Source organism: Chroicocephalus ridibundus, chromosome 29, assembly GCF_963924245.1.
Source record: "Chroicocephalus ridibundus chromosome 29, bChrRid1.1, whole genome shotgun sequence".
In the NCBI taxonomy this organism is placed as follows: Eukaryota; Metazoa; Chordata; class Aves; order Charadriiformes; family Laridae; genus Chroicocephalus; species Chroicocephalus ridibundus.
The window spans coordinates 892842-909412 of record NC_086312.1 but is presented as its reverse complement, the minus strand read 5'-3'; the positions used below and the strand labels follow the sequence as shown (position 1 = coordinate 909412).

The window sequence follows — 16571 nt, the reverse complement described above, 5'->3', positions numbered from 1 at the left end:
CGCGCTGGCAGCCGGGGACCACGTTGGCTGCGATGAGTTTTGCTAGAGCCGTCTTCGTTTAGCAACCCCGACGATTTAAGGCTGATTAATTAACAATAACCCCGTCCACCTATGCAGCGAGCCCCCCCGCCTTCTGCTGCTTGCCCGCCACAGAGGTCGGGAGACGGGGATTTGGGTTTGTTAATGAGATTTCCGCGTGGGACAAACGATGCTGAGCGCCGGGCGTTATCCTGCACTCCACTCCCGGGGAGGAGGAAGGGCCGAGGGCAGGCTCTAGGCCTCCGGCTGACCTTTGTTCGTCTTCTTCAGCAGCTTTTTCAGGTTGGGCGACATAAAATAAGGCTTTTCGGCCGAGCCATCGTTACGCTCCAGGTCTTCCACTGCAAAGAGAAACCCCCCCCAGCCCCACGCAGCGATCGGGGAGCGGGGGGGGGACAGACACGGAGGTTGGCTGTGGCAGGAGGCAGGGCAAGGGGCCCAAAGGCAGAGAGATGCTGGAGGAGCAGACGTCCTGCTCGTTTAATAATTATCTTTGATAGGAATAAAAGTCTTTTGGCTCATCCCGGCCCAGGGGGGTGCTTCTCCCTGTGTCTCAGCTAAATGCCCTCAGCCCTAAAACCGCCGCAGCCACGTTTTACAGGGAGCAGAAACAGGCTGATATTATTTAGAAGAAAGCAGAGGTTTGGGGGGGGTGGGGGGTGTTGGCTGGGGTTTTTTTTCAAGGCGGGGGAAATTTTAACAGTGCCGTAGAAATAAAGGGTTTCCTCCGGCTCTGCCGGCTGGGAGCACCGTTCCCCTCCTCTACGGAGCGCCGCTCTCCCTTTGTGCAGCCCCAAAATCCCTCCTGACGCCAGCACGAAGCCATTTCTCTGGGTATTTGCCCGGCGCCGCTCGCCCTCGTTAACACGCCCTGCCTACAGAACAATTAAGTGTGTTCCCAGCACCCAAACGCGCAGCTCGGCCTCCTGCTCTTCAAAAGCAAAGCGGCTGCGCCAACAAGAAGCGGTAGGAAAATCGCAGCCGCCAAAAAAAAAAAAAAAACAACCAAAACCCAAGAAAAAAACACCCTAAAACCAAACAAACCCACAAAGCCCCAGCTTCTGAGCCGAGGGAAAGCGCCCTGGGGGATTTCAGAGAGGGATTTCAATATTTCTCTGTGAGAAAAACAGGAGCGTGAACACTACGGCTTTGTCCTGAGAGGGCACGACTAGAAAGACGGCGCGCTCTGTCTGCCTGAGAGTTTGTAATCGGAGATGTGGCCGCAACTATTCTGGCTCTGCGTGCAGCCAGAAGGGCATTTTTTTTAAAATCTTCATCATTTCTGGACTATCAAGAGCAGAAAATGAGGTCCCACAACCCCCGCCCCGGCCCCAGCCTGCAGGTCTCTACGTGTTTCCACCTATGGTCTGCATTAGCGTGGAAATTTGTTACAGCCCGGACCAGGCAGAAGCCAAACCATCAACTCAACCACCTCGGAAAGGGGGGTAAAAAACAGCTCCCAGGACGAGCCACCACATCCCTGCAGCAATTAAACCTCTGCGCAACCAGCAAGAGAAACCCATTTTTTAACGAGGGATGCCGAAATCTTGAGTTTTAATGGCCTGCAACTGGCGCTGGCTCTTTTTAGCTTCCCCTAAACCCGACGGCGGGAAGGAAACGGGAGTTTGCGGCTGCAAAAAGGGTGAGCTCCGTTTTGTGATGCAACTGACTTTCAAAGCCAAAGACCTGCCATCCCCCCAGAGCGATCTTTTTGAAGTCCAGTTTTGCATAGAAAAGAGCGGGGCGAGGAAAGAGGCCGGTTGCTCTTTGCTGGGGGCGGAACACAAGAGGAAAAAACGTGGAGACACCAGTTTGGGAACCCACCGGGCCCATCCCACAAAACCGCCGTCCCGCCACGCCAGATGCCTCCTGGGAGGAGAGCACCTCGCCCAGCCTTTTCCCGCACGGGAACAAAGATCTCCGGCTCCAACACGAAAACACAACTAGATATCGGCACCCAGCTCCTCGCCGGGTGCCACGGGGGACACGTGGGACCCCGGATTAACTCTGGGTGACGCTCTGGGTTGGTTCTCTCGGTACAAGAGCGTTCATTTTTGGGCAGGAAGGTAGGTTTGATACAGCGCGGGACACCGAGGAATCGGCACCCCCTCCACCCTCAAGGCTTCGAAGGAACATCCAAGGGAAAGATCTGCGGCGTGGCTGGCTTAGGAGAACGCCGCTTGGGTTGGGGGACCGAGAGAGTCCTGCGGCCCCCGCCCCGGGCATGCAGCCTTCCTCCCCGGGCCACCCCTAGCCTTGGCTATCGGTGCTTTTGGAAGGCTCTAGGTTCCCCTTCAGCAGGATCTCACTCAGCTCGGGGGACATGTAGTAAGGCCTCTCGGGAGATCCATCGTTCCTCTCCAGATCTTCACCTTTTTTTCGCAACCCCAGGAAGAAGCGGCCGTGACGGGGAAGAGTGAAAAAGAGCGGAAAAGCCGGGACGGGGTGGGGGAAGGCAGGGCAAAGACGAAAGATGGAGAACATGTGAAGAGAGACAAGAGGGGGAGAAAAAAAGAAGAAAAAAGAAGAAAAAAAAAAAAAGGGAAAATTGAAGTTAGTTGCAGTTAGGTTCCCCCAAGACCAAAGCACCAAAACAGAAAGACCAAGAGAGAGACCGCAGGAGCCCCAAGGACAAGCCGTGGGTTTCCGTTGCCAGCAGGCAGGGGGGAAGCAGAGGCTGGTGAGAACGCAGGTGGGAGTTGGGGAAGGAAAAAGTGGGAGGAAAAACCACACGGAGAGGCCATGGGAATTGGGAACAACCCCCCCCAAACCTGGGGTTCAGCCCTGAAAGGAAGGAGGTTTTGCTACCGCAAACTCCTGCCCAGCGGGAGATGGACCCTTGGAGGCGGACACTTACAGAAGCAGAGGAAGAGGGTGTCCACGCACATGCCATAGACGCTGAAGAACCCGTGGGCGATGAGGTAGGAGCCCACGATCACCGTCTGAAAGAGAAATTGCGCCGTCACGCCACGACCTGGCGCCACGCAAAGCCCCGGCTCCCTCGGCCGGGAGGAGGAAACCTGCTGAATCCCAAATTCCCCAGGGAAAGGAGGAGAAACGAACAGGGTAGGACTGTTCAGACCGGCCCGATTCGGGACAAAAGGCCTCAGGGATGACAGTGGACGGAGGCCAATCTGGGCAGCACTGGGAAGGGCGAGACGCCTCGTCGCGGCTGGCCGAAACAAAGGGCTTATTGCGATGGGGACGGAGAAAACACCTCCAACAAAGAAAGTCCTTCAGAAGCAGCGAGCGGAGGGGTGTTTTTAAGGCGTTCGTGTTAAGGATCTCTTTCTATCGCTTCTGAATTCACCAAAAAGATGAGAAAGCAGCTCACCAGAATGGGGACCCAGTAGTAATTGAGGGACGGCGCTGTGTCTTGGACCAGCTTTATCCGATGGGTGAAGAAAAAGAAGGCAAGGATTCCTGGAAAAGCAAATGATGGAAATGGCTGCGGGAGGCCGGTCAGAAGAAAGGCAGGAGAAGGGTGCAGGGAAGGTGTAAAATGGGACGGAAAGGAACGGTTTTCATGGGAGGAGTGAAGAGAGGGGAGGTTTTGGGGAGGCGTAACTGGCTACGAGAGCCTCCAGCAAACTTCCAGTCTCCGGCACTTACCGACGCTTCCCACAATGAGGAGTTTCCCGAGGAAGAAGAGGAAATCCGTGACTTTATCTAGAACAGCCACCCTGGAGAACAAGAAAGGGATGAGCATCCACATCCGCTCCCCACCCCGAATTCAGAAGGAAGCGTAGGGGGGGCAGGGGGGAGGCGGCCACCAACGTGGACATATGTCGCAAACATGGCATAAAACACCGCGAAAGCCTCAAAACAAGGCAGGCGCATCGGGGGGTGGCCTTTGGCAGCCAGAGGGACTTGGAAATAAAGGAGAGCAGAGCCCTGGCGCCCACCAGGATCTCACCTAATGATGTTCCTCATCAGCAGGAAGAACGCGTTCCTGGCTGAGGTGCAGAAGTTGGTGCCGTAGACGGCGATCTAGAGGGGGAAAAAGGGGCAGAGAAGAGAGAAACGGAGCCGCGCTGAGTTCCCCGCTAAGAAGAACGTGCGATTTATCCCCTCTTTGAGTAAAACTCGGATAAGTCCCACCCTGGAAGTGCTTCTGCCTCCACTGACGGGTCAGGCGTTGTGGAGACCGAGCGCTGGAGCCCCCCCCGCCCCATTTATCTCTGAGAAGGTCCCTCCCAAAGTTAACGTGACATGGCCAAGGTCGAGGCTTTCCAGCGAAATGGCTGGGAAAGGCTGAAAAGCTTCGTTTTCCCATGACGGTTCTCAACAGCCACCCAAAGAAATCCCCGAGAGCGTGGAGACCCCCCCCTTCCCCCACCGCAGTCAGCACCCTTTGGGCGTTAGCGCTGGGAGACTCTTACCATGATGTACGCGTTTCTGTTCAGGAACTTGATGAATTTTTCCAGGCACCAGAAGCAGCACTTCAGGCAGCTCAGGAGGAACTTGGCAAACTTATTATCTGCAGCTGGAGGAACGCCATGGCGGAGGGTGAGTGGCCAAAAGCCACGGACACCTTTTCGCGCAGAACCAACTTCAAGGTCCCTCACAAGACGTCCCACAGCTCCTCCCCCACACCCCGCAGCCTGTTCTCAGCCTCCTCGGGAGGCCAATATGGCTGCAGACGGTGGGACGAGCCTCACGCGCTCTTCCCACGCTTCTGCTTTATTTCAGGATCAATAAGAGTCATACGGCCGGACGCCAACATCCCTGGTGCCCGTACAGACAACCCAGGGCTGGTTGATTTAACCCGGCAGCCACGGCGCATCCCTCAGCTCCCACCCCATGGAAAGTCTCTTGGAGAAAGAGACAACTATGGGATTCTAAAAGGAAAAAAATCTCGATTCTCTATCGGATACTGAAGTTATTCCCCTGGACATCAGCCATGAGCTCTGGCACCAAGGAAAGAAGCAGCAGCCGACCTCATTCATCCACTCATTTGCCATTTCAGCTTCGGTACCTTTTAACCTGTGGTCCAGATACTCCAGAGTCACCCTGATGACTTGGACGATGGCGAGGATGAGGGAGCCGAAGGCGAGCGAGCCAGTGTGGTACCTGGGAAAGATCCCTCTGGTTAGAAGGGGACAGCCTCAAGAAGGTCACGAGTCCACCTTGTGAGGGACGTACCGGAGTGCGCGGCCGAAGGCGGAGAAGAGGGGGAAGGCGGGCATGTCGTCGGGTTTCTTGAAGGCCCAGTAGTACGAGGCGAAAGCCCCCGCCAGCGTCACCTGGCCCAGTGCGATCACGAAGTTGGCGAGCCAGAAGAACATGAAGACGTTGAAGAACTGGAGGACGATGAGGTACTTGTGGTACGCCGTCTCACCCCCGTAGAAGGCGAAGAGGCACTGGGCGTCGGGGCACAGCTTGGTGACGTTGCTGGTGTTGAAGGTCTAGAGAGGACAGGAGATGCTCACACACTGCAGCGGCCAGAGACGCCCCATGAGGAGAACCACCAGCAGCTTTCGCTCAACCCAAAGCGACCGCGACTTTCAGAAGATGTTATCCCGCTTAATTTTTCACCCGGTAGCGCTTGCTCAAAGTGAAAAGCCAGCTTTGTGCACGCAATGGCTTGAAGTAAAATAACGAGGTGACGTAAACGAGTTCAGAAAGGCGGAATTTCGCTTGGGAGAGCCTGCGGGCTCGAATCGCCACCGGAGTATTTTTCATGCGCTGAACAATCTTATCTCTGACAGGTTAAGCATAGCATTCGGGTGAGTTTCCCCACGTCCTCACCTCCGGTTTGCAGGTCTGCCCAGAAAACTGGCACGCTGTCTCGTTAAACACCTTATAGATCGCCTCGTTGGAGGTGGAGAGGAAACTGCAGAGCGACGGTTAAGGAGATTTCCCAAACCTCAAGCCCGAATCCTTGGCGTCTTTCACCCGATTCTGCCCTCACCCGCCTCCCCCGATGGCTTTTCTACGTTGGGTTTCGGTTTAAGTGAAACTGAAGAGACTGGAGCTGATGGTTTTGCGAATGGATGTGTCACTAATCCCGTAAGATGTTCAGCACCCTGGAAGACCTTTGCTTTCTGAGGAGCTTCCCTTCCGTGGGAGGGGAGGCACGGGGAAGACGAAGAAGAGGAAGAGGAAGAGGAAAGGATACACGGCAGTGCTGGCCCAGTAGGCGATGCAGAGACACAGCAGGAAGAAGGTGCACAACGGGAACAGCAGCGACGTCATGATGTGACCGACAGCCCTGCCGAGAAGATGGTTAAAACCCAGTGAGAACCCTCGTGGCGATGGGAGGACCTCAGCGGCCGTCCCCGAGTCCTCCCGCCGCAACGGGTGACAATGGTCACCTCCAGCTGGGGACAAAGGTGGGGGACACCCAGACCTGCTGGCCTCCTTGATGAGCGCGATGGCGATGAGGATCCTCTTGCGGAGGAAGATGAGCAGCAGGATGATCACCACCTCCACGATGCACAGGATGATCACTGGGAGGAGAAGGGGAGCCACGGGTGGCACAAGGGTACCGGTGGCACCCGATGGCCACCTTTAGGTGGCCTTTGCCTTCCCTCACGGCACCAAACGCTCCTCAGGGGACGTCCAGCACCGTGATTCACGTGGAGAAGCAGCCCCGTGGCAGAGGCGCTATCAAGCAAAGCCGCCCTCCTGAGCTCAACCCTTCGCAAAGGGCCACGAGGAGACCGAGAAGACCCCAAACCTCCGTGCCATCGCTTCCCGAGCCCCGTCCCCTCAAAGGGACCGGGCCTGGGGCGTATCCGCCCTGTCCCATCCCGCGTCCCGAGGAGGACGGAGACTCACTGAAGGCCAGCCACGTCTGCCGCAGGTGGAGATAGACGCGTAGGTCGGTCTGAAATCCCAGGTCCGCCAGGGAGACGTCAGAACCCGCTTCCCCTTTTAGTTTTGCGTATTCCATGTAGCAGTGGAAGATCCCTGCGGCGAAAAGCAGAAAATTGGCACATTTGCACTGAAATGGGGAGACTGAGGCGCCGGCAACCTCTGCTCAGCCCCACCGATGCCCATGGTGAGGTAGAAGCCACCATGAAGGACGCTGTGTATGAACTTTCTTCGTGCAAATCCCACTTAAGATCATGGAATCATGGAATGGGTTGGGTTGGAAGGGGGCTTAAAGACTCTCCAGTGCCACCCCCTGCTATGAGTGGGAACATCTCCCACCAGCCCAGGTAGCCCAAAGCCCCGGCCAACCTGGCCTTGAACCCCTCCAGGGATGGGGCAGCCACAGCTTCTCTGTTCCGGCATCTCACCACCCTCAGAGTGAAGAATTTCTTCTACTATCTCCCCTAAATCTCCCCTTTTTCAGCTGAAAACCCTTCCCCCTCATCCCACAGCTCCCCTCCCTGATCCAGAGTCCCTCCCCAGCTTTCCCAGAGCCCCTTTAGGGACTGGAAGGGGCTCCAAGGTCTCCCTGGAGCCTTCTCTTCTCCAGGCTGAACCCCCCCAGCTCAGCCTGGCCCCACAGCAGAGGGGCTCCAGCCCTCGGATCATCCCCGGGGCCTCCTCCAGCCCCGCTCCCACAGCTCCGCGTCCTTCCCATGGCTCCAGAGGGGCAGAATCCCCCCTCCTCACCCTACTGGGGATGCAGCCCAGGCTGCCGGTGGCTTTCTGGGCCACCAGTGCACGTTGCCGGCTCCTGTTGACCTTCTCCCCCACCAACACCCCCAAGTCCTTCTCCTCGGGGCTGCTCTCCAGCCCTTCACCCCCCCAGCCTGGATTTGACCTTGGATAGGGAAAGGAAGATGGGACAAGCCAGGGAGAAGCTCCCGACCCCTCGCTCACCGTAGCCCAGCACCAGGATCACCATGATGATCATCACCCAGACCATGATCCCGGCCAAGAAGCGGAGCAGGACGATGAAGATGAAGCTGGCCACCATGGCGATGACGAGACCTCTGCGGGAGGAAGGCGGCATCAAAACCCCCGGCAATTCCCCCCCACTCCCCAACCGCTTCCCTCCATCGCTCTCCTTCCCTGAGCTTTAAATGACGGGGCAGCCTTAAAAATGGGAATTCTTGATGGCGGAGCGTGAGTAAAATTGCTCCAAAACACCCTCTGTTTGGTTTGAATGGAAATTACGCGAAGGCCGGGGGAGGGGGAGAAGTTAAAATATTGGTATTTTGTGAGTTTGGCCCCATGTTTGAGCGCGGCGCCGAGGGAAGGGACGGCCGTAACGCGCCGCTCGGCCCCTTGCTCACATGATTATCCAGTACCAGGAAACCGTGTAATCTTCAAAGATCTTCATGGCCAGTTGTCTGGTTTCCAGGACCACGTTTGCTTTTCTGGAATACAAAAAAAAATAAATTCCGCAAATGAAGCGGAAGCCGGGGCAGGGAGAGAAGAAGGGGAGGAGCTGCCTCAATGGCCCCCCCCTCAAACGGCTTCTGCCGGATTCCCCCAAAACAAGAAAACGCCTGGCACCGTTTTTCCTTCGAGCCGACCCCGCCGTTTCCCCTTCAGCCCCGTTTCAAACCCAGAACGTGGCTTTCGGTGCAGGATTTCTCACGAAGGCGAGACCGCGGCCGGCGCTTTCTGGCATTTTCCGCCATATAAATCAGTAAATGGAAGCGGTGGAGAAGCGCCAGCGGATAAAACCCAGTCTCTCTTCGCCGTAATAAGGAAGAAGCTCATGAAGAGGTTCCCCCCGCTGTGGTCACATCCCCACCGCGTCCGGCGCTCGCTCACAGCACCGCGCCGGCAAAGGCGAAGCCACGGTGGCGTGGGGACGGTGGGGGAACTCACTTGGCCCCTTCCAGCAGCTCGGTGACGTTCCTCCGGCGCCCGTGGCCGTCGTCGTAGGTGGTCTCGTTGCCGACCATGATGACGCCCTTCTTGGCCTGGATGGCCGGGAAGCATCGCCGCGCCACTGCGACCCGCGAGAGGAGGGGGGAAACTCAGTGCCGCCAACCTCAGCCGCTCTCGGCCGACCCCCCCGCCAAGGGAAACGAGCCCAAACCCCCTCCCCGTGGCCACAATGCATCCCCAGAAAGCCCAAACGGAAGCCTGCGACCACCCCTCCGAAACAAAAATCCCGGCAGCGACGCGGCCGCTTCCCCCCAACGGCGCCACGGAAGCGAGCGGGCTCGTTAATCGACTCATCGTTAGCCCTCCGGACGTACGCGGGGTGCTGGGGATGATCATGGCCGGGCACTCCTTGTCCTTCAGCACCTGGATGGGAGGCTGGAATGGGGGGGACACAATGCCGGACGTTAACGCTGCGGGTGAGGAATGACGCCGGCGGGGAACGCCGCCACCGCGCCCTCCGTCCCCCACCTTCTGCAGGTTTTTGAACTCGGGGACGCAGAATTGGCGATAATACTCCAACTCGGCAGGCGTGCGGGAGCCGTAGGCGCTCAGGTACGTCAGGTACCGATCCGGACATTTGCTGACGCAGATCTGGATGGGAGAAGAAAAGACGTGAAGGTGCCGGGACACCGGAAAATCCTTCGGCTTATCCCCCCCCCCCGCCAAGGAGACGCGGAGCATGGAAGCGGGGACGCGGGGGCCGGTACCTGCGTGGTGGGACATTGAAACTCCAGCAGCACCAGCGGGCTGGCGCACTTCACGATGTCGAAGTAGAAGAGGAAAGGTTTCTTCCTGCAAAGCAAAGCGGGCAAAAAAAAAACACCACCAAAAAACCCACAAAAAGCCCCAATTTGGGGAACCGCCTGCCCTGGGAGAGGCGACGGGAAGCACCCGCATCCCTGCGCCCCGGGAAAGGGGGAACGCAGGGCGTAGGGGATCCCAAAAACCCCCGAATTCCCCCCAAAAGCAGGCACTGGAAAGCTGCTGCGGTGTTTTTCTGCCTCTCCCGGAGCCAGCCCAGGGTTACGGTGACCCCGGCGGCGACGCCGGGGGTCAGACACCCCGTTGGGGGGACACCTCCTCGTTGGGGGGACACCTACTCGTTGGGGGTTCCCTGCTGCCCGCAGAACTGCCCGCGGCTGTCGGTGGGGTAGATCACCTTCCGGGGGTCTCCGTGGGTCCAGGCTGCGCGGGAGAGGAGGCAGAACGCCGCCGGTTGTGGTTACCTCGCTCTTTTATCCCCCGCGCCACCGCGGGGACACTCCTGTCCCCGACGGACACGACGCCCCTCGGCACCGCGGTTGCCACCCCGAGCTTTCCCGCTTGCCGCCGCGGTGAAAACCGGCGCGGGAGCCCCCCCCACACTGGGTACGTACCCACGATGCCCACCACCACGTAGCCCACGATGGCGAGGACCAGCAGGACGCAGCAGACGACGTCGGTGCAGCCCCTGCAAGTGGAGCGTTTGGGGACCCGCGGGGGGACGCGGTGGCTCAACCGCCACCTCCCCGCGGCCGCCGGGGCCACCCGCCACCTCCCCGCGGCCACCTCTTACCTGTCGTAGATGGGACCTTTGAAAGTGGGGTCATATTTTTGCGGCGTCCCTGTGGAGAGGATAAAATGGAGGGCGATTCGAGGCTTCCCCGGGGTCAAGGTCCCGCCCGCCCGACCCTGGTGGCTTCCTCCAGTGGAGTGACCGCGTCAGGGGACAAGGGAAGAGCCACGGATCTCGTCTCTCCGGATTTCCGCAAGGCCTTTGCCGCCGTCCCCCCGCAACATCTTTCTCTCCGCGGCGGAGAGATACGGATGCGATGGGTGGACAAGGAACGGGCCGGATGGGCGTGGTGGTCAACGGATCGACGTCCGGATGGAGAGGGGTGACAAGTGACGTCCCCTCGGGGATCCGTACCAGGACCGGTGCTCTTCAATATCTCCATCAGTGATTTGGGATCGAGCGCACCCTCGGCAAGTTTGACGGTGGCACCAAGCTGAGTGGCACGGTGACACGCCAGAGGGATGGGATGTCACCCAGAGGGACGGGATGTCACCCAGAGGGACGGGATGTCACCCAGAGGGCCCCGGACGAGCCGGAGAGGTGGGACCGTGCCAACCCCATGAAGTTCAACCAGGCCAAGCGCGAGGTCCTGCACTTGGGGGTCAGGACAATCCTCGTTAGGGATACAGGCTGGGGGGGGACGGGATGGACCCCCCAAAGACCCAGGGGACCCCACCAGAGGACACCCAAGGGACCCCCCCAGAGCTGAGGGGAAGGTGCTGGGGACACATCCCGGGGCCAAGGGGACCCCCCAAAGTCCCAGGGGACCCCCCCAGAGCCCCAGAGGACACCCCAGGAGACCCCCCGGAGCTGAGGGGAAGGTGCTGGGGACGGGATGGACCCCCCAAAGACTCAGGGGACCCCCCAGAGCCCCAGAGGACCCCCCCCCAAAGACCCAGAGGACCCCCCAGAGTCCATGGGGACCCCCCCAGACCCGGGGGGCAGGTGCTGGGGACACGTCCTGGACCCCAGGGGACACCCCAAAGTCCCAGGGGTCCCCCCAGAGCCCCAGAGGACACCTCAAGGGACCCCCCAGAGCTGGGGGGCAGGTGCTGGGGACACGTCCCAGAGCCAAGGGGACAGCCCAAAGATCCAGGGAACCCCCCCCAAAGACCCAGGGGACCCCCCCCAAAGTCCCCCAATGCCGTTTCCCACCCCCTGTCCCACCGCCCTCTGGGGGCAGAAAACAATTCCTTCGGAAAAACCCCGTTTCCGCGCGGTTTTCTCCAAAAAAACACTCCCGGGATTCTGCCCCAAATCCCCGGGGAACGGCAGCACAGGCAGCGATGCCGGGGGTGGGGGGGGTCCTGGCTGTGTCCCCCCACCCCACCCCCATCCAGATCCCCCCGTGGCTCTGGGCCCCCCCTCCCCGGCCGGCTCCTGCTGTATTTTTAGGGTGGGAATTTGGCCAGGGATGGCAGCGCGGGCGGGGGGGGACACGGGGGGCTGGGGGGACCTCTTGGGGGGCTCCAGGCAGCCCCACGGCAGGGACATGTCTGTTTGGGGGGGGGAATTTTGGGGGGGCTCCAAGCAGCCCCACAGCAGGGACATGTCTTTGGGGGGGGGGGCATTTTTGGAGGGGTCTCCAAGCAGCCCCATAGCAGGGACGTGGCTGTTTTGGGGCGACATTTTGGGGGGGGGCTCCAAGCAGCCCCACAGCAGGGATGTGGTTTTTGGGGGGGCATTGGGGGGGGGGGGCCTTTTAGGGGGGGCTCCGAGCAACCCCACAGCAGGGACGTGTCTGTTTTGAGGGTCCAAAACCCCCAGCCCCCCCCCAGCCCTTTCCGATAGGGCTTCACCCCAAAACACCGCCATGGTGGGGGTCACCGCTGCGGGGGGGGGAGGGGGTAACAAGGAACGATTCTACCCCCCAGGGACCCCCCCAAAACCCCCCCAAGAGCCGGCAAAGGGCGGCTCCGACCGCGGGAACCAGTTTATCCCAGTCGTTAACCATTAACCGCCGGCGCCAGCGACGCCGACCTACTGGTTATACTGGTGCCGCGGTGAGGGCGGCCCCCCCAGACACCGCAGGCCCCCCCCAAAACACCTCAAACCCCCCCCCCACATCCGCAGCATGGCAAGAACACGCGGCTGCTTTTGCTTTTGCTTTGTTTTGCCTTTTTCTCCCCCATTTTGAGTTTGTTTTTTTCCTCCTTTATCTGCTGCAGTTTAACTTCCTCCTGCCCGACCCACAGCGAGCGGCTGCCCATGGGGCCCCTGACCCACGGCGAGTGGCCACCGACCCACAGCAAGCGGCCCCTGACCCACGGCAAGAGGCCACCAACAGTGCCCCCAACCCACGGCAAGCAGCCCGCGACCCACGGTGCCCCCGACCCACAGCTGGACTGCCAATGGTGCCCCTGACCCACGGCAAGTGGCCCCTGACCCATGGCAAGTGGCCACCGATGGTGCCTCTGACCCACGGCAAGTGGCCCCTGACCCATGGCAAGTGGCCACTGAGGTTGCCCCTGACCCACAGCAAGCAGCCCCCGACCCACAGCAAGCAGCCCCCGACCCACAGCAAGTGGCCCCTGACCCACGGTGACTCTGACCCACAGCTGGACTGCCAACGGTGCCCCCAACCCACGGCAAGTGGCCCCTGACCCACAGCAAGCAGCTCCTGACCCATGGCAAGTGGCCGTCCACAGTGGCCCCAACCCACAGCAAGCAGCCCCTGACCCACAGCGAGTGGCCACCAACAGTGCCCCTGACCGGTGGCAAGTGGCCCCTGACCCACGGCAAGCAGACACTGACGGTGCCCTCGACCCACAGCAAGTGGCCACCAATGGTGCCCCCCGACCCATAGCAAGCAGCCCCCGACCTGCAGCAAGCAGCCACCAATGGTTCCCCTGGCGCACGGCAAGCGGCCACCGACCCATAACAAGCGGCCACTGATCCATGGTGAGTGGCTACCGACCCACGGCCGGACTCCCAAGCCCCCCGGAGCACCGTGTCCTGGCAGCCCCCCCGGCCCCCCAAACGGTGAGTGGGCACCGAAGCCTTACCGTGCTTGCCGTAGTAGTTGTCCCCCTGGCCCCCCATGCCGGCCAGCACCCGCGCCTGGGCCCGTAGCCGCCCCTCGGCTGTTGCCCTGCCGTATGCGCCACCCTGGGCGTGCCGTCACCCGCCTCCGGTTAAACACACCGAAACCCCGCTCCACGGCGCGCAAACGCGATGTTAAAGGCGCAGCTGTTTTCCGGCACTTCCCACAAACCCCCCCCCCCGGCGCCCGGTAGCCACCGCCACGGCACGGTGGCCACCAGCAAATGGGGAGCGATCTAGGGCCTGGTAAAGCCAAGTGGCAGCGAGCGAGAAGGAAGAGGGGCTGGTGTGAAGCAGAAAACTGCGCCAGGCCGGTGACGCCGGGGCCAGGGCTCGCGGTGATGCCGGTGCTCACGGTGACACTGATGCCAGTGCTCGCAGTGACACTGGTACCGGTGCTCGCGGTGACACCAGTGCCTGCAGTGACACGGGTGCTCGCAGTGACACCAGTATCAGTGCTCGCAGTGACACCAGTGACACCAGTGCTCGCGGTGACACCGGTGCTGGTGCTCACGGTGATGCCCGTACTGGTGCTCGCGGTGACACCAGTGCTTGCAGTGACACGGATGCTCACAGTGACACCGGTACCGGTGCTCGCGGTGACACCAGTGACACCAGTGCTCGCAGTGACACCAGTGCTTACAGTGACACGGGTGCTTGCAGTGACACCAGTGCCACCAGTGCTCGCGGTGACACCGCTGCTCAGAGTGGCACTGGTACTCATGATGACACCAGTCCCAGTGCTCGCAGTGACACCGGTACTGGTGCTTGGGTTGACACCGGTGCTCACGGTGATACTGGTGCTCACAGCAACACCGGTACTGGTGCTCACAGTGACACTGGTGCCAGTGCTCACGGTGACACCGGTACTGGTGCTCGTGGTGATGCCGGTACTGATACTCGCAGTGACACCGGTACCGTTGCTCGCAGTGACACCGATGCTTGCGGTGACACCGGTGCCAGTGCTCGCTGTGACACCGGTACTGGTGCTTGGGGTGACACCAGTGCTCACAGTGACACTGGTGCTCACAGTGACACCGGTACCGGTGCTCGCGGTGGGGCCGACGTTCGCAGTGACACCAGAGCTCTCAGTGACACCGGTGCCAGCGCTCGTGGTGACGCCGGTGCTCGCGGTGGCGCCGCGATGGCCATCCCCACCCTGGGTTATATTTAGGCGATGGATAAATAACCGGGGAGGGGGGGGGGTGGGGAATGGCCCCCCCGTCCCGGCGGCTGGCGGGGGCCACGTCCCGGCGGCAGCGCTCATAGGCTGCCGGTGATGTCAGGGCGGCCGCGACTTACACCCGCCGAAACCGCTCGGGAACAAAAGCTGGGGTCGGCGGGGGGGGAGGGGGGGGGGCTCTGGGTGGACCCCCCCCACCCATTAACATTAGGGCGGGGGGGACGCGGTGTCCCCCCCCATCCCCAAATATTAGGGGGAGCCGGTGGCCAGCTGGGCCGCGGGTGCCACCGCGAAGGGGTGACGGCGCCAGGTCTAGGGTCCCCCCCACCGCGATACAAGGGTTCCCCCCCCCCCCCCCGGCTTGGGGACCACCAGGAGCCTCCCCCCAGGACACCCGCACCCCCATGGTGGGGACTGTCCCCCCCACCGGCTGCACCAGCACCCAGGGGTCCGGCACCGGCACCCCCCCAGGGATGCGCTGAGCCCCCCGGGCATGGCCCCCCCACCGCAAGAGAAGCCCCTCCCTCCCCCCCAGGTTGGGGGGTACCGGGACCCCCAGAGAGGGCACGGCATCTCCTAAGGGGGGGGGGGGGCCGGGGGGCTGGGGCCCCAAAAACCAGGGGGTCCCCAAACCCCAAGGGTCTCCAAGCTCGGGGGTCCCAAAACCCGTCAGTCCCCAAAACTGGGGGGTCCCCAAACATGAGGGTCCCCAAAACCCTGGGGGTGGCCAAAACCCTGGGGGTCCTGAACCTGGGGGGGGCTCCTCAAGCCCAGGAGGGTCCCCAAACCCTGGGTGTCCCCAGACCTCGGTGTCCCCAAGCCCTGGGGGGGTCCCTAAACCCGGGAATCCCAAACCCTGAGTGTCCCCAAACCCGGGGGGTCCCCAAACCCGGGGGGTCCCCAAACCTGGAGGGTCCTCAAACCTGGAGGGGTCCCCAAGCCCGGGGGGTCCCCCAGCACCGCCCCCCCCCCCGGCACCCGCCCACCCCGGGGGACCCCGTGCAGGCTGTGGGGGGTGCGGGGACCCCCGGAGGCCGGGGGGGGCCGGGGGGAGCCCCGGGGAGGGGGGCGAGGGGGGGAGGCCGTTCCCGGTACCGTAAGCGCCGTCGGGGTCGCTCCTGCCCGCGGGTCTGTTCTCCATGGCGGGGCGGCGGCTCCGGGATGCTCCGGTGGCCCCCCCGCGTCCTCCTCCTCCTCCTCCTCCTCCTCCTCCTCCTCCTCCTCCCCCCCGGCCCCGCCCGGGGGCTGCGCCTGCGGCTCCGGGGCTACCGGCCCCCCCCCGCGCCGCTGGCCCCGCCGCTCCGCCCCGAACCGCCGGGGGCCGGGACCCCCAGGGTGGGGGATACGGGGGTTATGGGGGTGCAGGGACCCCCAGGATGGGGGATCGGGGGGTGCAGGGACCCCCAGCGTGGGGGATATGGGGGTCTGGGAGTGCAAGGACCCCCCAGGGTGGGGGATTTGGGGGTTATGGGGGTGCAGGGACCCCCAGAGTGGGGGATATGGGGGTCTGGGAATGCGGGGACCCCCCCAGGATGGGGGATATGGGGGTTATGGGGGTGCAGGGGCCCCCCAGGGTGGGGGATATGGGGGTCTGGGAATGCGGGGACCCCCCCAGGATGGGGGATATGGGGGTTATGGGGGTGCAGGGGCCCCTCAGGGTGGGGGATATGGGGGTTTGGGGATGCGGGGCCCCCCCCAGGATGGGGGATATGGGGGTTATGGGGGTGCAGGGGCCCCCCAGGGTGGGCGATCCAGGGGTCGGGGGGGTGCAGGGGCCCCCCAGGGTAGGGTTTATGGGGGTTTGGGGATGCAGAGCCCCCCAGGATGGGGGATATGGGGGTCTGGGGGTGCAGGGACCCCCAAGGGTGGGGGATATGGGGGTTATGGGGGTGCAGGGACCCCCCAGGGTAGGGTTTATGGGGGTTTGGGGGTGCAGAGACCCACAGGGTG

The 16571-nt window shown here is 61.9% G+C and overlaps 2 protein-coding genes across 6 annotated transcripts; one reads left to right on the top strand and one right to left on the bottom strand.

Moving 5' to 3' along the window:
* Positions 1-130: 130 nt before the first annotated feature.
* On the bottom strand, positions 131-15821 carry SLC44A2 (solute carrier family 44 member 2 (CTL2 blood group)). 4 transcript variants are annotated; one of them, XM_063319068.1, is made up of 22 exons: positions 15717-15820; positions 10397-10445; positions 10218-10291; positions 9942-10026; positions 9549-9633; positions 9310-9432; positions 9156-9216; positions 8779-8902; positions 8235-8318; positions 7819-7931; positions 6823-6954; positions 6392-6491; positions 6161-6253; positions 5791-5875; positions 5185-5447; positions 5018-5112; positions 4422-4525; positions 3956-4029; positions 3652-3722; positions 3374-3462; positions 2897-2981; positions 131-380 (listed from the first exon to the last, which is right to left on the bottom strand). In XM_063319068.1, exons 1-22 carry the CDS (start codon positions 15760-15762, stop codon positions 274-276), a joined length of 2142 nt encoding a protein of 713 aa, XP_063175138.1. In that variant the 5' UTR covers positions 15763-15820; the 3' UTR covers positions 131-273. The 4 variants fall into 4 exon arrangements, with proteins under 4 accessions (XP_063175138.1, XP_063175139.1, XP_063175136.1 ...); XM_063319069.1 differs by lacking the exon at positions 15717-15820 and adding an exon at positions 13402-13626; XM_063319066.1 differs by having other exon boundaries at positions 245-2411; positions 15717-15821.
* Positions 10522-13370, top strand: LOC134507999 (uncharacterized). Of its 2 annotated transcripts, none has more exons than XM_063319011.1 (2): positions 10522-10936; positions 12565-13370. In XM_063319011.1, the coding sequence occupies exons 1-2, from the start codon at positions 10883-10885 to the stop codon at positions 12997-12999; spliced, it is 489 nt and encodes a 162-aa protein (XP_063175081.1). In that variant the 5' UTR covers positions 10522-10882; the 3' UTR covers positions 13000-13370. The 2 variants fall into 2 exon arrangements, with proteins under 2 accessions (XP_063175081.1, XP_063175080.1); XM_063319010.1 differs by having other exon boundaries at positions 10522-10982.
* Positions 15822-16571: the final 750 nt, after the last annotated feature.